Source organism: Sturnus vulgaris, chromosome 1, assembly GCF_052056855.1.
Source record: "Sturnus vulgaris isolate bStuVul1 chromosome 1, bStuVul1.hap1, whole genome shotgun sequence".
Classification (NCBI taxonomy): Eukaryota; Metazoa; Chordata; class Aves; order Passeriformes; family Sturnidae; genus Sturnus; species Sturnus vulgaris.
Window position 1 is genome coordinate 127,911,211 of NC_142243.1, and position 24,268 is coordinate 127,935,478.

Genomic DNA, 24,268 nt, shown 5'->3' on the forward strand with positions numbered 1-24,268 from the left:
AGGCAGGAAGGCAGGAAGGCAGGAAGGCAGGAAGGCAGGAAGGAAGGAAGGAAGGAAGGAAGGAAGGAAGGAAGGAAGGAAGGAAGGAAGGAAGGAAGGAAGGAAGGAAGGAAGGAAGGAAGGAAGGAAGGAAGGAAGGAAGGAAGGAAGGAAGGAAGGAAGGAAGGAAGGAAGGAAGGAAGGAAGGAAGGAAGGAAGGAAGGAAGGAAGGAAGGAAGGAAGGAAGGAAGGAAATGAAATTTCATGCAAGAGACAGGACAAAATTTTCATAGTAGCTGAGGGAATGGAGCCTGGAGCCATGTGGACATGTCTAGGTTGCTATTCTATCGCACATCACTGCCAGGGGTGGAGATAGGGATTATCAATTCCAGGAAGAAAGGCATGGCTTAGTCAAGAAAAATCATAGCAGGAGAGGGAAACTCTCATAGAGGTCCTCAGTGAGCATTTCTTCATGTAAATTACTCTCTTTTGTAATTAATATTATGCTGATACTGTTAGTTTTCTTATCTCGTTGTTTCCAGTACATTGCTCTTATCTCAACCCTTAATTTTCACCTTTTTCTCAACTCTATCCCCAGAGCAGGAAGTGGAAGGGGAGGAAATAGGGGGGAGCAAACAAGAGACATCTGGTTTGGGAGAGTCTTGGGACAAGTGAGCACTAAATTGGGGAGTGCTGTTCCTAAGCCATACCAGAGTGATGCACATTTTCTCAATCTTGCAAGAGTTTTTTTACAGTGTGAATACTAATAGACAAACCTGTAAGAAAAAGACTGTTCTGTTGGGAATGAAAACTACAACAAAAGGGAAGCAAGCAAAGGAAGAAACCACTGATTTAATGCCAGTGAACTAACAGCAATAATTTGAACATCTAAATAGAATGAGAAAGTTCTGTCAGAACTGTGTTCATTCCCCTCACATACCAAAATTGGGAGTTAAAAAAACCATCTCTCAGTGGACCTGCTTTTCTAAGCAAGACAACATCATAGAAATCAAAAGCAGTTTTCCACACCAATCCAGCACACTCTGCATTTTACCAGTAACTTCAACACACATCAATGATTTTTAAGAAATCCCTAAGTTTTTATAGGTTGCCGGTCTCTTTCATATGATCTGTTCTTTCTGCATTTACATAAGTTTGAAAATGGTACTTGCAAAACATAATTTATTGTATCACTTGGACTGCTGGTTAGCAATTTCCTTCTTTCCTGCTGAGAACTACATATTGCAGGTAAGTGCTATTTTTCTACCAAGAGACAGCAAGAAGGAAGCAGAACACTGTAAAAACAAACATGTACAACTAAATCCAGCACTACTGCAGCAAGATACATTTTCTTTATATATCACATTAACTGCCTTTTTTTTTTTTTTTTTTTTTTAATTTTTACCAGTAATAGTTTCATCAACATTCAAAGCTTGAAAGCCAAAGGATGTGCCAGGCTGGCAGACCAGCACTACTCCAGTCAGCAACAGTACAGGACACGGAAGAAATATACACTCTAAGGAGTAAACATGGTTAAACATTAATTTGATGCCTGTGATTCCCCTGGCAAAGAAAGAGCATAGGTTTGGGAATGGGAGCTGAATGCTGAGTCCCTCAGTCAGTACAGCCTTCCACCAGTTGTTTGGTCATTATGTATTTTAAAGAAAAGAGTTAGAAAGATACGTTTCCAACATCTCTCTCTAAACCCTTCCATAGTAATATTGCACCAAAACATACACAACAGTCAGGGAAAGGAGGGCTCAGCAAGCAAAGACTGAACCAGACACTGACATGTCCCCTTGTACAAGGGAACCATGCCGAGAGCAGGGTGCTTTGTGTGAGGCAGCTCATTCTGGTTGAGATGCACTCATTCAAAAAGCATATTCACATGGCATCAAGACAGAGTAGGTAACTCCAAACTCACCCTCCAGCTCAACACATGGCCACTGTTTAATACACAAACTGGAACTAAACCAAACAGTGTCTTATTGAAATTCTTTCCCATGAAGAGCCTCTCTCTTCATGCACCTCTTTTTCTTTTTTCAGAAAATTGGTATTTTTAATCTTACAAGATCATTTAAACAGTTTCTCCTATTACTTTCAACATAAATTTAAGACTGTCTTAATAAAATGAATGTACTGGAAAACAACCAACCTTATGCACATTACCTAATCTAAGAAACCAGATTAGTTTAAATTGGATTCCATTCTGACCTTATCTATAAAATATTTTAAAAATAGAACAAAAAGAGAAGAATTTAAAATGTTTCCCAAATAAAATTCACCCTGGCAGTCGTTCAAACAGAGTAAATATTTTGATACAATTTGCAGAAACAGCATTAGGTAATATTTTATGGTGCTCATTAAGCTGTCATGTTCTAAATCACAACCGGCATGAAATGATTTCTTCCCTTCTCTACTATTTAAGTTTGGCAAATATGCACTGTATAAAAGGTGTCAAGTAAAATTGCCACAGGATATATTGGAAATCTCTGCACCAGCTGCATACTCAAGCATAAAGGAAGTGTCTTTCTGATCCTACAGCCTGATAATACTGGAGTTGCTGGAGGGTTACAGCAGTCTTTGAAAATAAAGCTTCATTACAGTGGCATGGAGAGGTGCAGTTTAATCCCCTTTGGAAGCTGGTCCTGCAATCCTACATTTTAGTAAATTGCTGAAAGCCATTGTGCTTTTGATGGGAATTGGTCATTAACAGTACAGGTGCAGACCATGCAAGAGGCAGTGTCAGCACAATCCCTTCCCATATTTTCTGCTTCTCAGGAATTCCATCTGATAATGACAGAAGCAGGTTTTAACTGCACCTTTTTGCCATGGATTAGGTTGTTGTTTATTTGGAGATGTAAGACAGACACTTTCTTCTTTAGGACTTCAATTCCACTGCATGTTAAAAGAGAGAAAAAATGTACTTTCTTCCCATTGCTGAAAAGGAATCTTACTTTACTACAGACCCTGTCTCATTTGTATATACTTTGATATTTAACAGAATTGCTGTGCTGTTGGCATAAAATTCAAATTTAATAAAGCATTGAAGTCAGAGTGTATCAAGAAACATGTTTACTAATTGTAGTACATATTTAATAAGTACAGCATATATTACATGAGATCTTGAAATCATAAGGGTAATAAATACTCCTGACACAGTAAATAAACCCAAAATAACAAAATTATACTGATATTTATAATCAAATACATCCTTGCCTAACCCCAGTGAGATTTTACCAACAATATATTTGATCTCTAACTCATCTCACTACCATCAATGCTGATAACAAAATTTATTTTCTGCAATTCTATGAAACAGATGTCCAAAAGAAAGGAAAACAATGAATGAAAACCAAACAAAAATAGCTACCAGGTTCTTCAAATGTTTATTCAATTTAAATTTTGCATTACTTGTTTTTGTTTGGGGTTTTAGTTTAAGTGTTTAGGTTTTTTTTAAAAGCTGAAATTTCTTTTTTTAGAACTAAGGAAAAAAATGTATTTATTTAGCTACTTCAAATTTTCCAAGTAAGAGACATTTTTTTTTTCACTAGCTTTTTTACCCAAGACAGTCTTTGGGGTGAAATCCTTTCTTATGGCCACATGGTGGTAGCACTACAGGGTCTTTCATCTGGACATTCCAAGAAATCACAACTGTTAGGAACAGGACTGAGCAGCCCAAAAGAAAAAGTTTTACACTCAAGAATCTTTTGTTTCTTTTCAAGTAAACTGTAGCATTTTCAAAGAGCACAGGATATCATATAAGAAAAAGAAAACTGTATTATAATATCATGAAAATAGTTGAGTTCCATTGAGAAAAAAGCCAAATGACCAAGGAAATATCAAAAGCACGTCTTCAAGAGATACCTCTACATAAATGGCAAAAGACTGCTTGCTACTGCAATTTTTTTGCAAATTCAGATAAATTTTAGAAATTCCAATTCCAGAAACACAACGAATTGGAAAAAGTTGACAAGAATTATAGAAATTATTTGCTTTCTTATTTAATTTTTTTTTTTTATTTAGAGGATTAGGTCTTCTAAATAGCATTTAAAAACTTAAGTAGTCTGAGAAAAATTCAGGTTTCTGGTATGAACTGAGGAGAAAAGGGATTTGAATCAGTCACCTACATCTCAAATGAATGCTTTAAGTCATTTAAATATAGAGTAGCAACACTACTATATCCACTGCCACTACATCCTCAATGCTGTAAATGCTGTCTCTACTATTCTGGGAACTACTGCCTTTAGCACCAAATTTAATTTCATTAAAAATACTCAGGCTATTAAGCTCCATCTCTCCACTCCTACTCAAAAGCAGTGAGAAGGAAGTATAAACAAGTTTTATAGGGATCTCCTTGTTTTGATCATTATAAAAGGCAGCCAAAAATATAACTGGCCGAGATCTTCTCAGCCCCAAGCTTATGTTCCCAGTGTTCAGTGGACAACTGACTCTAAAGCACCTGCTCCAACAAGAGTTTTCCTGGGCCCCATCTTCCCCTGTACCTCTGCAACATGAACCACATGAAAGGTGTAAATTATTGAGGGTGAGATGAGAGCAAGGAAGGAGTGGACAGATGCTTGTTTGCCTGTGAGCTTTTTCAGGAAGACATCTTTCATTTCTTCCCCCCAGTTTGTCTTGCCATCTCAGTATTCCAGAGCACCATGACAAAATAATAACACCACACAAGGAAACAGCAAGTGGTGGGTTCAGCATTCACAAGGTGAGTAAATCACAGTTAGGGATTTGAAGATAAACACAAATTTGCCCCCTCCCCAAAACTGGGAAGAACCATGCAGTCAAACATGGGTCAAGGCAAAGAGGCTGCAGTGGAAGCAAGAAAGGGACATGAGAGCATGGAGCCTTGCTATGAATCATGCAAGGAGGCAGCTCAGAGCTGTGGGCCAAAACTGGAGAGGAGATCAACACAGACTCAAGGTGAATGTCTGCTGTGGGCAGTGTGGTCAGGAAGAGGGAGTGGATGAAGCTTCTCAGAAGCCATCTCACAATTGCAGGCCTTCATTGTCACAGGGCACTTCAAATGTCTTGATGTGTGTTCAAGCAGGAACAAACATGGAGGGGGGCATGCCTGGCGGCATCTTCTTACCAGAGGTGCCAGACAACCCAAGTAGGACAGGTTTTCTGCTGGATATGTTACACACAGGCACATAAGAACTGCTTGGAAATGTGATAGCTGATGTCTGTCTCAGCTGCAGAGACCACCAACGAGAGCTTCCATGCAGAAGGAAAGTGAGAAAGGAAAGCAACAGAAGACAGATCTACAATTCAGGACAGTAGACTTCAGGTTACTCAGGGTAGAGAAACTGTCTTGACAAGAAAAAGCGCCCAGAAGACATCAAAGATCTCTAAGGACAAACTCCCCAATGCTTCACAAGGGTCTTTCCCAATGAGCAGGCCTGGCAGAAGGCTGGTGCAGCTGAACAGCGAGTTTCGGTCTGGACTCAACCACAAAACCAAATGAAAGGTCAGAGATTGAGACTAATATAGAAACATTCCTCAGGCATGCAAGAATGGGACTGGGAAATGCAAAGTTAATCTCCATTTGGAATTAGCAAGAGATGGAAACAGCAACAAGGCATTTATCACTGCAGTAGCACCAACAGACTAAGAAAATCTCTGCCTGCTGCCAAATGGGATGGGCATAAAGGACTCAGTTCATCCTGGGACATCAAATGCATTTGCTCTGAAAGTGACAGACCTGTCAAAAAAAGAAGCTAAGTATAAAAATGCTCTGATAAAATACTATCATGGACTTGCACACAAACGTGTGATTATTTCTGTTAAATCTCCTTTTGTTAAATCAGCTATTTCAGAACTGATTATCACAGGAATCATATTTAATGTTTCAAAAACAGCCATGCTCCTCCTCTCTTAGGGGAAACAGAGGGAAAAGAGATGGACTAAAATACTCTAATGCTATTAATTAAAAAAGATGTTTTTCTGCCTATATATTAAAAAGTGTTAAAGCAACCTAGAGACAAATGAAATAGACAAGAGGTCTTTGAATAATACATAGTTACAAGATGCCAAAGACAGTTTAGAAAGCTTACAAATGCTATTTCCACTAGAATTCATTGCCTTCTTATCTTTTAGCTCTCTAAACACTGTATTCCCCAGCACAACTGTTCTATATCCACCACAGTTGTTCTACTTCAGGACAGAGTGAAACTTGACACCAAAATCTATATAAAATCACCTGCTACAATATAGAATATTTGACCACATTAGCACTGATAATCTGCTATGAAAAGTATTATCACAAATAACATGTAAACTCCCCAGTACATCACCTCATGTATCTATGCTTAGCAGAGATAGCTACTGCCTAAGAAGACTACTTACATGGGACTGAAGTTCCACATCCACAAACTCCCAAGTATTTTAATAAACAGTGCTTAAAAACTATTTCCCTTTTTTCCAGTGACTAAATATCCAGTAACTTCCTTTGCTCATCGTAAATTGGAATAATGTAGACAGCAATAACACAAACGTGTAAAGGAATCTGAATTCCAGACAATGATAAACTATGCAGATCTGTTTGTGACCATATTTTCATTCTACACAACCCATTAACTTCCATAGTTTAAACCCTAGAATTCACACAAAGTATCCAAGGTCAGTCCAGAAGATGTTCAAGTCCCTTTAGCTAAGCATTTCAGGCTGTCATTCACAGATGTCAATCACCTACCGTAAGTTCATTACTTACTTTCCATCAACTTCTGGTCTTTTGCACACGCAGTGAAACTTGCCACCAAAATCTATGTAAAGATCATCTTCTACAACATGGAATATTTGACCAATGGCAATTTTATCTTTGGCAGGCCCCATCTGAATTAAAGGAGAGCGTCTCAACATGGATGCAAAGGATTCTGATTTCTCTGAAGGAACCTACAGATGAATAATAAAAGAGAAAAAAAACATTTCACAAAACATGCTGTCTGAAGAAGGATTTAAATTAAACTTTCAACATACAAAAAAGGCTTCATTCACTGAATAGCAAGTGAAGATTTCACATGTTCATCACATTTTTAGCAAGACTTCTAAGGAAGCATCTGGTACCTTTCTCCAACTCCAAAACATTTTACACATTAAAGGTAAAGCTTTCATTAATTCAGTCAAAGAAAAGCATAACAGTGTGCATCTCCTGAAAACATCTGCCAGTTCTACCACTGGTTAGGTAAGTTAATTGAAAAATGCATTCCAAATGTAGGAGATATTCCCAAAAAGAATACTGCTCATCTCTTTATTATCTCCTCAATGAAAAACAAACCTGAATTAGTACCTTATAGCTATTCATGCAAATATTTAATATGAATAATACTTAAGTCTTTATTTTAAAGAACAAAACCATTTTGCAAAAGCAGCAAAAGTAGAAAGCATGCACAGGACGGACCTAACATTAAAAAAATAATTGAACCATCACTTCTCTCATTTTTCACTCTACAAAATCAGAGTAACTAAATAAACAAAATGCCAGTTTCTTCTCAAGGAGCTTTGGGAAAATGTGAGAACATAAATCTTCCTGCTATGCTTCATGGAGTGAAAGATCTCTGTTCTGTAACCTGAGAAAACTTACCACCACAGGCCAACCATCATATGCTGGGTGAAAATATCCAGTTATATTAAAGTGAGACTCAATCTCCCACATGCCATCCCTGATATGCTGAGTATGACCACTTTTTCAAGATTGAAATGCAATTAGTAAGAAAAGCCTACTTGCTAGGAACGAATGAAAAGGGAGAAGCATTTTGGGAGCAACACAGACCCGAAAGTGAATCTAAGGAAATTATTTTATAGATGGCTAAACAGATTTTTTAAATTAGAACCTATTAATTTTCCCCACACTTAGTATAATTAGTTGATAATAATTACTTTGTGCAAGATTTCAAACTGTTTCAGAACCAGCAGAAGAACTAAACTGAATAATCAAGCAATTAAAGTTTCAGAGCTCTGCTGGCTTCAACAACACACTTTCCCATTGACTGCTTCAAATGGATGCTGGAAATCCATCTACACTTTATATGAACAGAAAATAATGCCATAATTTTCCACTTGTACTTTTGGAAGCTTTTATTCTTAGTGAAGTCAAAATAAGAGACAGTTTTGAATTCCAGCTCTGCTGGAAGACATAAACAGCATGGATTGTTCTGACGGGACAAAGCCTCGGGAATTAGAAGCTGGAGATCTGACACCTGGTGCATTTGCTGCTTCAGAAACAGGAACTGTTAAATGCAGCATCCCAAGGACAAGGGCTGAAAAATGTGCAACGTGCATATGTGCACACAAACCACAAAAAGAAAGCATCTGGCCGTGGTAAACCACAAACAGAGCAGTAGGATCTTACACAGGAAAGCTACTATCATAGAGGGTTCCAAATATAACATTGTTTGAATTTCACTATGCATTCTAAGTTCAAATACATGAAAATTAATTACACAGGATGCATTTGTAAGTGCATCAAGAAAAAGATGCAAAATGCTGGAAACAGTAAGAGGACATATTTAAATGTGATTTTATATTAATTAAGGAGAGAGCAGAAAAATTTTAAATCAGTATATAAATCATAAGATATAAGAAAACGTTTCAAAATTAACATCCTCCCCAGAATTAGTCTCTCTGGGCAGGGGATTACAAATCAATGTTCGTATTGAAATACCAAAACCTGTTTCAAAGGAAACTAAGGCACAAAAAAGCACAAAATTCAGAGGTCTTCCACTGAAGGGTGTGGCAGCAACACAAACTTAAGATGACAAGGACTACTATCATATCATCCCAGATGATTTTAAATTATTTTTCATTGCAAGGCAAACAAATAAAAAAATGAGTTCAAAGAAAAAACAAACAAAACAACAAACTCCCCCCCATAACCCACAATTAAAAAAAACCAAACAAAAACACTCACAGTGGTAGAATGTTATAATTTGCAGGGTAACAAACATAAATTCCACAGCTAAATTCAGATCTTAGGTAAACAGCAGCAATTTAATCAATGCTAGGGGAATCACACAACACACCAGATGATCCATACCACCAAATGAACTGCCTTTTCTTACACATAGATAATTTCAACAAAGCCTGAGCTAACAGAGAGGATCAAGAGAGCTTCTAAGTTTGGTCTGAAAGATATTTTCCCACATTATCTACATAGATGTCATTAGCAACGACATTTAAACACACTGTGCAACACGGAGATTTTTTTTGCTAAGCAATTAATACAATTCACAGTAAATCAGCAATTACACTCACTAAATGACATTCACCTCATTCATGCTGCCTTCATACAATGGCACACTCGGTAGGGCCCTCTACACTAAAAAAATCTCACAGCATTTCATGAAGATGAGTACATTCCTATCTTATGGATTTCTTGTTTTCATAAAAATGGTCCATTCCAGTTATTAACATCTCTCTTCTTTTTTTCCCAGCAAGAAAAAATACAGATGAAAATTCTTGTATGTGCAAACTTGCCTGTGAAATAATCTCTGTACACAACAGACAAATGCTATCTTTATACAGTGACAGATGTGCTCATTGCATACTAGAAACAGATTAAAGTAAGATATAGATGATAATGTACAAAGACATTTTTTGCCGTTCTTCATTGTGGACAGTTTTCCAAGATGCCACTGGGAATCTGTTAAAATCCTACCAGAGGCCTACAAGTCTGCAGCACTCTCTATTCTGTATCCTGGAGAGGAATGTCTCAAGAGCACAAATAGCTGATTTATGTATACAATAATCCTCAAGAGATGCCATTAGTTACTGCCATCAAGGACTCTTTTGTGGGCATTCTGGAAACAAAGTGAGATAAAATGCAGTATTTTCTCCTGTTTTCTGCATAACCTACAGCAGATCTCATTAAAGAGTAATTTATCTCAAGCATTTAAAGAGATTTAATGACATTTTGAGTGCTTTCCTCTACAACTTCTAAATCTCCTTAACTGGATTCTCCACAGTAGCATTACAGAAAAACAGTAAGACTGTACAGTAACAGGGCAACACACTTTATTAAGCACTCTACTTTTCTGATTCTCAAGAAATGTTGGCCATGCAGCTCTGATAGATGATGCATTGATAACATGTCAAATAGCAAAAAATTGAGATTATTACAAAATTCAGAAGCCCAAATGGCACATTATTTTCAAGTACCTGAAGTATAAAGACTTTTTTTTATCCCCCTCCTTCTTAAATGCCAAATCTTTTTAATTTTCCTTCTAATTTCTGGATTTTAAAGTGCATTTTGTACATTTTTAGATACCAATCACTTTCAGCATGCATAGGTCAATGAAAAAACAGCAGCTCTTTCACAACAGAACTCTCCAAGATGATACATATTAACCACAGAGTAGGAAAAGTCATAGACTTAAACCCCAGTAGAATCCAAACAAAAGAAGTAATTCCAATGGAGGAATGCAACATACTATTTCTGGAGCAAAGCCTATGACTGTACAAGCAGGGTGGCCCTATCCCACCCACTGAGCAAAATATCTGAAACCCGGGCTACGTGCTGTATGTCTGCTTGCAAAGGCAAGTAGAATGCACACTGGAATGTGAGAGATATGGATGAGAAGAGATGGGAGATTGGTAATCTGATTGCTACAATTAAGAGGTAAATGACATATTCACATCAAGCAGCATGCAAAGAACATAACCCTCTGTAACTATCAAATTGGTTTTCCTCAGCACTGTCATCCATAGCTGGACAGACCTTTCTGTCCAAAGCTACTTACATGAAACAACAAAATGGAAAAAACAATTTGCAGTAATAAGTTAGTGTGAATTCTCAATAGCTAAGGGCCCCAAAAGCTTAGATACCCAAAATGGGACTGGAAAAGGCCTTGAGCAACCTCAACTAAGTTTATCCTGCTTGGAACAACATGTGCTATTTTACTTAGGAAAAATGACTGAAGCCTGCTATAAAGACCATTTTAAAAAAACAAAACCCAATATATTAAGCTACCTACTGAACAAGAATATATTGATAAGGCACTTATTTCAACAAGCAACCTAAAAAACTCTACTATCTACTAGCCCAGCAAACCTTAATTTTCTATATCTTATAACTATTGGAGTTGTGCACTGTTGCTTAGATATAAACCTAAATCCCAGGAATTTTTTAAGTGTTGAAGGCATTATTAGAATAACAGGTCATAGAGATTCATGCAGTTTATTTACCAAATTTCTCTCTTTTACTGCTTCTTACTTGAATGCAACATGCTATATTTAAGTCAGAACTCCATCATGCAGAAGAATATTACCTTAAAGACAGCAGAACCAACTCAGACACTATACCACAAAATCTGACATCCAACAGTTAATGGCCTTCCATCCATTCAGCTGCTTCCATCCAGAAGCAGCTCAAAAAGCACTGCCAACTTGAGAACTCTCCTGAATTTATCAAAGAATAACCATCAAGCTTTGTTTCCACTAACACAGTTTCCATGCCACTGAGATTATCCCAAGAAACAGCACTGAATACTCATAAGTGGACCGACATACGACTACAGTGACAGAAATTTCAACATATAAGCATACAAGTAATTACATCTCAAAGCATTTTCTGTAGGTGCTGCCTTCCTTTTATACATTAAACTCTTTGTTCTAATGCTGATGAGTCCTTATTGAGAAGCTCCATGTACCTTATCCTCATCTCAGAATTTAATCACTCAAACTTCAGGCATCATGCCTTTAACTCATCTCAGGGATGAACAGCTCTCAGGCTGCCCTCCACCAAATAAGTTCACGTAACTTCTCTGCCTTCAACTTTGAACATGTTCACAACTTTGTGCCTAGCAAGTAACCAGTGATTTTTAGAGCTTTCCCAAAGAAAAAACTCTGCCCCTCATATTACTAGAAAAGTCTAGGGAAAAAATATTTTTAATGTGTAAGAGCTGACATTAGCACTTATTACTTACTCTAAAAATACAGCCAACCTCTAGTACGTGCCTAAGCTACATTTCTTAAAAACGAACTACACTTTGAATATTTAGGCTCATTTCATTGTACAGCCATTGTCTATCAAGACAGCATTCCCAGTAAAACTACACATCTCTCCACAGCTCAAGCAGCCACAGACATTTTATCTCCTCAAGTAATTCTGCACTGAGCAAAACATCTCACACTGCCCCACCTTGTGTCTCTACCACTTGTACTTTTACCCAAGGGACAAGGTGACACATAATTGTTCTTTTTCTTCCTTCAAAATTTTTAAACCCTGTCATACAGTTCAAGACACATCCTGAGATGCAGAAAACACCATCAGTAACCACCTCAGTATACAGCACTAACTACAGTATTATACAACCTACTCCTTTGGAGAAGATTTGTGCCTACCATTATTTCTTCAAACAACACAAACTATAGCTCTGCAGCTTAGGGGTTCACCTACTTATTTATTATCAACAGATATAATAATAAAGAGGAACAAAATCTGATACATACTTGTACTTGCAATATACAGTACATGATTTGCTTGTATTCTGTAGTACATGGAAGAACAGGTTGCCCAGAGAAGCTGTGGAAGTGCTTAAGGCCAGGGTGGATGGGGCTCTGAGAAACCTGATCTAGTGAAAGGTGTCTCTGCCCACAGCAAGAGGGCTGGAACTAGATGATCCTTAAGGCTCCGTCCAACTCAGGTCATCCTATGATTCTATGAAATCAGAAGTCTAAGATGAAATATAACTTAGGAGCATCTTTTGGACTTGAGTATGAACAGTAATGCAAAGTTGGGAACCATCTCTTCTCCATCTCTATTCTAGTATTTGACAACCATTGGAAAAAGTACCAAATTACTTGTTATCCTCTTATTTGCCAATGGCATTCATCTTGTCCTGTATTAAGGAATACAATCTGCTAATTTTTCATTAATATATGCCACTCATACATGGATAACACATACAGTAGACACCAGCATGACGCCAGTAATTTAAAAATGTATAAAGCTATTTTAGAATTTTGTTAATTCCAATGTTTAATTCTACAATATGTACCAAGGCAAATTTTAAAATATTATTTAAAAACTCCAAATGTTTATGGATAAAACAGACAGGTGAAACTACGAACAGAGGAGAAAACAGTAAGATTGGATTAGGCAGACCTGTATAAGAATAAACAAGGACACAGAATTTACCTAACATACACATAACTAATACAAAGCCACAAAATTCACCTACTAATGCTCATAAATAACAGTACATCATCCCACATACAGCACAGGCACAGTTATAACCAAAGACAGCATGAACACAGAGTCTATTCTTTAAAGTCCACTGTCTGTTCTGCATTTATCCTTCCAAGAATGCAGCTTTTTTTCCTCCCAAATGAGTGGTCTGAGGTTTTGTTCTATTAAAAAAATATATAAAAAAACTGAAGTTTATGCTGTTTCCCCACAAATTCAATTTACAACCTGAAGTGGGCCACCACAAAGACAGGGAAGACCTCTTCAGTTTCCTTTAAACAAGAGACTTTTCCACTTTATTCTGTATAAAAAGATTAAAGTGAAGAACTGATTTAAACTTCTTGTTAACAAAAGGTTTTGAAGACTAAATACTGAACAAAGCTTAAAAAAAAAGCAAGATTGGTGTTATTTAATAAAACTACTGAAGGGAAATAGTCCAACAGAAAGCATAAAACGAGGATTTGTGATTCAAAGAAGTTATTTAGGGAAAAATCTAAGATTAATGACTGCAAAGTCAAAAAGAAGAGCTTAGAAAGCAGTCAAGAAGAAAACTGGAAGCTTCCCTGCTTGATATTTACAAGATATACAGATATATATAGATATATATACAAGATATTTATAAAAAGCTTCATATGAATCACTTCCTATCCAACAGTTGTTACAAGGCCAAATTTCCATGAAGACAGCATTTCCATACCAGCTAGCATGTTCTGAATTCTATAAGGGAATTATCAGTTATAAGAATTCCAGTCTAATATTAATTATTTAATATCTACAGACCAGTAGAAGAAAAAACAGTGTCACTAAGACTTCCAGCAGACACCATATTCCTTCATTTCTTCCCAGTCTGAGTAATGACTTGAATTGCACCATCAATGGTAGCAAACTCCTAATTCTATAGTTTTGGAACAAAGATAGATAGTATCTGTACTCAACTTTTTAAAAGTAAGTTTTGAAAAAAGCAGGAGAGTGGAGAAGAAAAAAGAAACATTTTTTAATACAATGTGGTACTACAAAAGTGATATTCAAGAACACAGTGAGCACCAGAAGACTTTCCTCCAAAACTGTAGCATTTGGAGGGAAAAAAAATCATATTTTATGATTGGAAAAAGCAAGGGAAACAGCTCTGTTCTGCCTATAAGAGGATGAGGTAAACTGACTGCTATATGTTCATTCTTTATTAAATTTTTATTAACTTTCAAAAATTTTGCAAACTTCAGGTTTTAGTCATCCAGAGTTATTCCTTATCAAAATTTTAAAACTGCAAGCACCCCTAAAGAACAACCAGAAAGCAAAACAAACTTCTGCTGTTTCAATCAAAAAAGGACATTCTCCTCAACACAATGAAGGAATATGGTTCTATTTTAAAAAGCAAACAAAACAAAATCATCAGCCAGAAAGGTTAGAAGTAGTAAGCTGAAATGAGGCATTTAACCATCCCTTGATGAGAAGCAGTAACTAAGTGTTTTGGCAAAGCATCACTCCAACTTCACTCCAGATATGAAGATTTTTTTGGTGGATTTTAATTTTATTGTTAAAGCCTAATAGTATTTTGTAAAAACCCTCTCATGAAAGCCCTGAGTCCTTGTTTTTGTTCATACTTCACGATTAGGCTTTAAGGAGCACGGAGACTCCACTCTAACTGCTAACTGGAAGGTGCAATCTCATAGTGCCTGCTGCATACGTGTGCTGGAACTCTTGAAGTCCCAGCATACTTGTGAGCATCCTGAACTGAACTCTCTGGAGGAAGAGCACCCTGTCCCCCTGTGGAGTATCTCAGACAGCACGATCTACTCCATAAGCCTTCTTTGCAGCTTGGACAAAAGAATCTGACAGTATTTTAAACCTTAGTTGTAAACTGGTGAACTTAGAGCTGCTCTTGCCACTCCATTTGAAATCAGCTAAGCTATAAGCACTGGAATATGAGTATCCTACTTAGTTTTCAACTTAGACCTAAATAAACTACAATAACACTAATAAAAAGCCTCAAGGAAATCCCATTAGATAGTTAAATTAACTGGATAGCCAAGGCTGAAAACACTAAAAGAAACACTGGAATAGAAACTTGGATGTTGCTTTCTTACACACATATATTACAACTGACAGTTTTTTCACAGAATGGTTTGGGCTGGAAGGGACCTTAAAGGTCACCTAGTCGTAATGCTCCCTGCCATTGGCAGGGACACCTGCCACTGGACCCCGTTGCTCAGAGTCCCATCCAACCTGGCCTTGAACACTTCCAGGGATGGGGCATCCACAGCTTCCTATTCCTGTGCCTCACCACCCCCACCATTCTTCCTTTTGTCCAACCTAGGTCCACCCTCTTCCAGTTTAAAACCATTATCCCCATCACTATATGCCCTACTAAAAAAGACTGAGAGAGACCTTTTCCTTTATGTTGAAAGTACACAGAAAGGTCCTCCCAGAGCCTTCTCTTCTCCAGGCTGAACAACCCCAATTCTCTCAGCCTGTTCTCTTCACAGGAGTGGTGCTTCAGCCCTGCAATCATTTTTGTGGCCTCCTCTGGACTTGCTCCATGTTGCATATACTGGGGACCCCATAACTGGATGGAGTATTCCAGGTGGGACCTCACAAGAGGAAAGGGTATTTCTCAGTTTTTAAGTCCACAAATTTACCTGAAAGACACACTTGCTAGGGTAAATGCAAAAGTCTCTGGCTGAAATTCAGTGCCTTATGTCAGTCAAAGTCAGCCTGGATGGCCCCAGTGATCATCTCCAGCCTAAAAATAAATAGTCTAAGCTTCAGTTACATAAGTATGCATTATACTTTCAACAATACAAAAACATGCAAGCCCTAAAACCTTCTGGCACATAACTCCTAAAGAAGAAATATAAGAACTGTACTGCTTCACTGACTTCCACCTAGGAAGAACTGTAATTAACTAAGGAAGAGGCTACTGCACAAAAATATCTACAGGGGTATTTTGAAATTCATATAATGAAGGAATAAATCGTTTTCACTCAAGAGTATCTTCATTTTGTCCAAGTTACAGTTCCTGTTTACCAACCCTTCTCACCCTAAAAAGAAAAAAAATGGAGTGTACTAAACTCTAGTTTTATCAAGAAAAAGATTATTTATATTTAGTAGCATTGTCCAAAGGGAAGCAAACACAGTTATAGGAAGTTATAAGGGTTGTCATACTTGGAAAAGTGCATTTTGCTTGGCTACAGACACAAATGTTAAGCCAACTTCCCACAGTGAAATTATACTTTTTTAAAAAGTGTTTAACATCATATTTTGATTGCAGATTAGGAAAGGATTACACTTCAATTATAACAACAACAAAAGTTTAATCATACATTACTTGATATAAATTTATGTTCATTAACAACCTTCCATCAAGCCCAGTATTTTGGTATACTCACTGCAATGCTGACTGATGAATATAGCATATTCCAAACCTAGCTTATTTTTGCATACAGAACAACTTCTAATTAAAACTATCTCAGCTGTGCAGAGAACACATGATATGCTTGAATGTAAATATTTGTATATATATTGCCCGCATAATAATGAACAATGTGATGTTGTGAACGAAGTACATTTTTAAAATATGCAAATAGCAATTAATCAAATATATGTTGTACTAAACCAGTAAAATACCATGGTGAAAACTCCCTTTGTCTCTCATAACTACACTTTTCAAGAAGGATCATGTAGATCTCAAAAGAAAAAAAAAATCACAAGAATAGATTGGGGTGCTGTGCCTAATATTCAACAGGTTTTCCTGAAACATACTTTTAGTATGAAAACTTCTTTGTTGTCTAGAAATCTCCATTGCTAAAGCTCTCTGCAGCTTTTTTTTTCTATTGAAGATGGGTATTTCTTAACTTTATCACTGAGATGCAGCATACAAACTGTTCTTCAATTCATGAAAGAGCATAATTATTCAGAACACTTTGTAAACATATATAACTTACTGATGCCTTACTACATGCTACTAACTCAAGTGTAGCAGTACTGTTCACAAAACAAATGTCAATTTTCTCAATTAACAGATTAATCTCATATGTCCTACAACAAATATTGTGCTATCAGAGTAAATGCAAATTAAGGTGATTTTTTTAGTCAATTATGGCTATCCCTGCCCATTATCAGAAGAGTCAAATGTTTACACTATTGTGTTTAAATCTGGGTGTTTGGTATTATATACAGTGATATATATGACTAAAATTTAAAAACATACTTTTTTTTTCCTGTGACTTTATGTAAGTGAGTATGTTCTTAGGAGTAGCATGAAACAGGAGTGGACATCTGGGGAGGAGAAGGCCAGCAAAACTGTATCACAAAAATTAATCATCTGCTGCTTCTAGACCCTTTTTTGAAACTTTTTCATCAATCAGCTGCCCATTTAAAACCAAAAAGTCATACTGCTAACATACTATAATGCTACCCAAACCACCAAGGCTTACCCAACAAGTCTTAGAAATGTACAATCTGCTGCACTGGTTGACTCAATACCAGCTTCTTTGTGTTTGTAGTAAAAGGAAGGTTTTCCATTTATCTTCACATTGACTGGATACACAGCAAAGAAACTGCAAAACAAGACTTTCATACAGAATTTCAAATGCAGCTTTGAAAATACGCTGTTGACTAGCCAGGTGGATCATTTACTAAACAACGCTGAGCTAAGACTTTATTTCACAACATAAAATAGCACAGAATTTGGTCACAATAAAGCAGCTTGTTTTTCTAGAAATTAAGTAACTTCCATATAGAATTTAAAACATGAAGTATTTATCTCTGTATTTCTTTCAAGGATAACTTTATAGCAAACAAATAGAACATTAGCATCTCAATCACAGAAAGTAGGTGAACCTACTGCAATGGATTATGTCAAAAAGAAAATCTAACCAGATGAGCACACACAGTCCTGAGAACAGCCCAAGGTGTTTTGAGCCCAGTATCTCCTTTCTCTATTTAACACTACCCTGCTCTTCCAAACACTTTTTTTTTCCAGGTATCTGGGGTACAGAATGCTGTTTCAATAGTCATAATAGAAGAATAACCAAGATCTCCCACAGCAAGAGGGGATGTAAATATCCTGTTGATAACAGTAACCATTAGAAAGGATTCCAGTTCCTATTTAACTGTCACATTATGGTTACATGCACCTTATTCGATATCCCACATGCAGTCAATCAAGTCTAGGCTGCTGGCATGCACTTCCCTTCCTCCATGATAGTGGCAGTCCCAAGACAGTTTGATTTTAGGGATTTCACTCTGACAGCCAGTCATCAAAGGCATATCACCTACCACTCACACACATCCAGCAATGCCAAAGCTAACCTAGAGCTATCTGAAGGACCAAGTTCCAGAGACAACTCCTTGAGAGCTGTGATCTTCATCTTCCTCAAGTCAACCAAGGACAAAGGGCCCAGGGCCTTCCCAAATGAATTTGTGTCTCTGAGTACACGGCTAGGACAGGCAGCAGTGACATGTTACTGTACTATAATTAAGTCCTCCAAAGGGGCAGCATGCATCACTCCTCTTGTTGCTGATGTTGTCTTGCTGTCAACAAGATAAGTCCTCTTGTCTTGATGTTGTCCAACATCAGAAGTCCTATCTACTCCCTTTCAGAGTGCTGCTCCAACACTGTCTGAGTTTTACAAAATACTGTCATGCAAGCAGTTCTGTCACATGCAAAGCAGGTCGTCTGACAGACCTAGCTGTGCCTTCAGCTGGGACAAACCCAAGTCAGAACAGACAAGTTCTGGTGCCTCAGCCAGAGCATTCATGAGACAGAACTGCTCCTTCACAGGGGTCAAAAGAAGGACAAACAGGTTCATTCCTACTTTAACAAAAACCAGCATTTCAAGCAGATCCAGCTGAGAGGATGCTGAGGAGGCTGTCCTTATTTAGCACGTACCTGAAAGCACCAGGACGTGTCATAGCATAAGTACACATAACCCAAGTTTCTCAAACACACAATTACAATCTGGCAAAGTAAATCAAGAGAAACTTCCAGGTAAAGATTACTCATTCCAGATCCTGCAAACCCCACAACTGGCAAGTCCTTCTCTAAGATAGTCAGCAGTTTCCAGCACTTGAATGCTGGCCAGAAGATAATCCACCTGAAACAGCGACCTCTGTGCTTGGCATATAGGTTTTATAAAATGCTTTTATATTTGTAATCAAACAAAGAATGTTATTTGTTATTTACTAGCCTAGCAAAGCACTACAGTCACACAAAGATTACGGGTATACTAAGAAATATTACACTATGAAAATTACAAGTGAAAATTTCACTAAATATTAATCAGTACTTTTGCTCTCAAATAACTGCAACTTTAGTAAAATCATCTTCTAAATGCTAACTTAGGTGGGAAGACTGATTGAGAGAAATATATATATATTTGCCATCAATTATTAGATGAAAATAATTCTAATTTTTTTTACTATTTGATTTCAAAACATGCAGTGCCACACATTATTTTAACCTGAATATGTCCAGACACTGCACAAGCAAGACAATTACACATTTTTTATAGAGATACCCACGTAGCTTTCAGAAATGTAATACATTCCTTTTAAATTGTCACTTTTGTGTTTTAGTTTTTAATCTCTCCCCTAAGACATCTTTATATGACCTATGAAAATATTTTTTCATTTTCTTTCTTAATGAATACTGATATTTTTTAAATAGTGACATTTAAATAGACAGACACCTTCCTCAAATTTACTTATCTCTTCAGTAAAGAAGCCATGGCTAAGTCAATTTAAAAACATGTATGTGCCTGGAAGAATAATTTCTAATCTCTCTCTTTCAGAAATTAGATATTATAATGTACTGATACCAATCCAATCCCTTCTATCTTAACTCTAGACAAAATCAGTTACGTTTCTTCTTAAGAGATGCTTTCCCTTCGAACACGGTATTCAAGGAATTAAATAGGAAATTCCTCAAACGTGCCGCTTTTGCTGCGACATCTGGAAAGAAGCGGTGCCCTCTGCTGTGCCGGGCGGGGATGCTCACCCAGCCCTGGGCGCAGCATCCCTGCCCGGAGCCTGGAGCTGCAGGTCCCTCCTTCTGAGCAAGGACAGCTTTCTGCTCCTCTAACCAGTCCCCGACACGCACCTGATGGTGGCACCCTGCTACTCTCACATGGAAAGGTCCCAACAGAGCAGCTTCATCACACTGTGACACATAGAGTGGACTAACAGCAAAGTTCACTTAACGATAGCCTCTTTCTACCTAAAAGAACACTTGACAAACTTCACTCATATTCGAAACATTTTTAGATTACTTAGTTTACAGTGAAGAAAAAAAATGTGTATTTGTTCTTAATTAGCGACTTCATTCTTACATTTTCTTCAAACTTTAGTAACTGAGCTAACACCACAGCTCAAAAACCATTTATCTACCTGTATCAAAAATCACCTCATCCTTCCTAAAGACAAGGTTTCCTATTTATTACTTTAATCCATTAATGAAGATAACACTCAAAGCATTTGGCCCTTCTAAAAGATTTCCGTAAGCAATTCCATAGAGAAAAAAAGAACTTTAAACCTGTTTTTTTCTTTGTTGTTTATAATGCAAAACTTAAATATACAAATGCAGAAGGCAAACACAGTAAAAAGTGAGTTGTCTCTTGTAGACAAATATCATGTGGGTTTATCAGGATATTTGGCTTACCAAGCTGCTACCTTTTCAACAATTTTAATCAGCATTTAAGTGCCTTGTCTGTAAGTTTCACTATTTACAAAACAGTAACAACAGAACTGCAAACTGAAGGTGAAAGCTAGAACACAAACACGAACATCTAAAAGATTACCAACACAGCAGAGACACCACCAGGCAGCTCTGAGGTAAGGTCAGCAGCACATATTGCTGCAAAAAACCTTAAAGAGCTACCTAGGAAAAATATCATCACCATGCTTTTCGAATCATCTGAACACAAACACGTGACAGCATGCCCATTTATCAAGTATACTTATACTTGCCTTAACTAAGCCACTGCCAACCAAGTATCAGCCAGTTCATCCAGTTTCAAAAATGAAGGAACAGCTGACATAGGAAACCTATAAAGGAGCATTACCAAGCCTCTTCCCAAAAGAAAAAGAAACACAAAGAATCCAAACACCACCTCTGGCTCTTACAGGATGAAGCACAGCAAAAGACACTTGTCAGCTGAGATAAGGAACACAAGTGCTCCTCTGACTGTAGCTCAGGTAAGGGATGAGCAAGACCCCATTCCTCCTGCTTCAAAGAGCAGATCCTGAAGTTGATGGGACCCCAGGAAGGGACTGCAGCTAGAGCCACCACACCCTCTCCTGAGAAAAGTGTGTGCTCCTCTCAGACAGATCCTATTAAAAGATCTTCTAAATATTTGAGTTTTCCCAATAGCACCCAGGGCATCCTACCATAAGTATTACCTAGCTTTGCCACAGTAGCTTCAGAGCTGCTCTCAGCTGTGGAAAGTTTATTTATCAAATAACATACTTTCTAGCAATCAAATATCAGCTAAAAGTGGTGATAATGTGATTTCAAGAAAACTACACAAAATGAACAGATTACACTGCAGTCACATCCCCTTTATTTCCCTCATTTCATGCTACCATCCCCTGCTAACTCATTCTCACCCAAACCCACTCCCTCTTCAGTAAACTCCTCAAAGAGCAATCAGTGAATAAACATTAATCACACTCAGACTCACTGAGCATTACCTGGGCTAAAAACAGCATGAAAGTAGACTCCTTGTAATCTTCATCTCATTATTATGCTTTGACCATCACTAGGCACTGCAAAGCAAGCTACTTTCCCTCCTCTGGTTCAAGTGAAAAAGTAGCTCAGCAAAGTAGACAGAAATTCAGAGTTGTGGTCCAGATATTAACATTAAAATCCTAGTTTCATTTCTAGTAATGCATTATTTGTATTTGTGCATGCAATTCCACTTGTGAACACAATGTAATATTTTAGTTAGTTAAGAAGCTTTAAAGGCTTAATAACAATGCATTTACAGATAGAAAGAGATTATGTAGATAGAAAATAATGTTTCCAGCTACTCACTTCAACAGAAAAACAAAAAGGGAAAAAAATTAAAATCTCCAAATCCCTAAAGCAGCATTCAGTATCTGCTACAGCTACATGAAGTGATTCTGTTCCTAAACTCTTCTGAGGACACCCCCTTGGACCCCACTTGAGCCCTTGGGCTAGGCAAACCTTTGATCTTTGCACAGCCAAATCCACACTTGCTAGTGTGGATTTTCAGTGGAAAACAGAATATTATAGATTATGCAGTAATTTGGGATATCAGGTCTTGGATTCAGTGATAGGCATTTCCAGTTCTACACCTGTAGCACCAAGCAAGTCCTGTCATAATAATTCACAGCCTTAATCTCCATATCCTACTGAGCACATTTCAAGTAATCACAGATATAGGTGTGGTCAAACAGAACTGAAAAAAGCTACAAAAATGACTGTCAAGGATAAACACTAACATGGAATCTCTTCCACCTGAGGAATAAGCAAAAGTCAGGGGTTTTCAGTTTGGAAGAGATTCTGGAATACGTACACACACAGAACTTTTTTCTGTTTCTGCTAATGGGCACTGTCACAAACTGTGAGAAAAATCAGCATAAAAAAACTCAGTGCACTGCTAGAGAAAGTGATAGTTATTCACAAAATCTCTACGTTTATTTTATCATTCACTCTTTCCCAAGTTCCATTCACTCATGTTCCCATACCCCCAGATTTCCAACAAGCATCTGGGGAAAACCCATTTAGGTACAACACCGAGGATGAAGGTTGCCAGCTATCAAGGCCTCACCACATCTCTGGTATTATTCCTGTTTGGCAATGGTGAACTCGGTTTTGGACAAATCTTTTACACCCTTCAGGAGCCAACAGCTGTAGACAGGGTGGTCCTTTGCTCCAGAATTCTACTTACTGCAGCCTCAACGAATAGCAGACTGCTGCTCACTGTCTCTCTCTCCATGACTGATTCATGGTGGAGTAACAGGAAAACAAATGGCACATAAGATACGGGACACAATCCTGTAATTCTCCTTGTGCACTTGAGGAGCAGGGTCTGCTCCTGACCAATCACTCATGCTGCAGCTTACCAGAATGTAGGCCTTGCCAAGCACAGCATCCCAATTTTACAGCCAAGGACAGCTCCTCAGAGAGCTGTGGGTTTTCACAATAATATGCAACATCCTTTCAACTCTTGTCCTGATGTTTCTGATGCTGGCTTCACACAGATACAATTCTACAGGTGTTTTCACTCATAAAAGTCTTTATATTTCCACTAAAAGTCTCTGGAATACTGGTTTAACAGGTCTTTGGCCTGACCCAATAAAATCATTAAGAGATTTTCCACATCCTCCCTGTAAGCCTGTAAAAAGCCAGAACACAGTTTTGTCCATGCAGCAGTACCTTGCATTCTACACAACCAAAACTGCTTGCGTGCTTTCTACATTACATTTTTGTAGGAGCATCTTAAAAAGAAGTATGAGCTCTCCATGTTTCTATAGGCTATTTACTATGCAGGGTGAAGTGGTGAGAAAAGACAATCAGAGTTGTTAGGGTTGGAAAGGACCTCTGGGCATCATCCAGTCTAACCCTCCTGCCAAGATAGCGTCACCTGGAGCAGGTGACACTGGAATGTGTCCAGGTTGGTTTCTGGGTTTTGAATGTTTCCAGAGAGGGAGAATCCACAACAGAGCCCGTTGCAGTGCTCTGCCACCCTCAGTGCAAATAAGTTTTTCCTCGTGTTGAGCTGAAATTTCTTGTACTTCAGTTTATGGCCACTGCTCCCTATCCTGTCGCTAGGCACTACTGAAAACGCTCTGGCACCATCCTGTTGCCACCTGCCTTGGAGGTATTTATATGTATGAATGAAATCCCCTCCCAGTCTTGTCTTCTCCAGACTGAACAGGCCCAGCTCCCGCAACCTCCCCTCGTAAGAGAGACGCTCCAGCCCTCTCTTCATCTTTCTAGCCTTCCGCTGGTCCCTGTCCAGCAGCTCGTCGTCTCTTTTGTACTGAGGAGACCAGAATTGGACACAGCACTCCAGCTGTGGCCTCGCTAGGGCCGAGGACGCTGCCCCGGCTCGAGCCCCTCGCTCC

At 37.9% G+C, this 24,268-nt stretch overlaps 1 protein-coding gene and 1 long non-coding RNA gene across 2 annotated transcripts in view; both read right to left on the reverse strand.

Annotated features, from left to right (window-relative positions):
* The window catches only part of MRPS28 (mitochondrial ribosomal protein S28), an 80,559-nt gene that overhangs the window by 56,114 nt on the left and 177 nt on the right, over positions 1-24,268 (reverse strand). The window contains exon 2 of the mRNA XM_014870711.2: positions 6,707-6,888. Within this exon, the coding sequence (XP_014726197.1) occupies positions 6,707-6,888 (182 nt within the window). The remainder of the gene's footprint in view (positions 1-6,706; positions 6,889-24,268) is intronic.
* LOC148225517 (uncharacterized) lies at positions 6,895-24,256 on the reverse strand. Its single transcript, XR_015807837.1, has 3 exons — positions 17,611-24,256; positions 15,814-15,917; positions 6,895-12,649 (listed from the first exon to the last, which is right to left on the reverse strand). It is a non-coding gene; the product is annotated as an uncharacterized LOC148225517 (long non-coding RNA).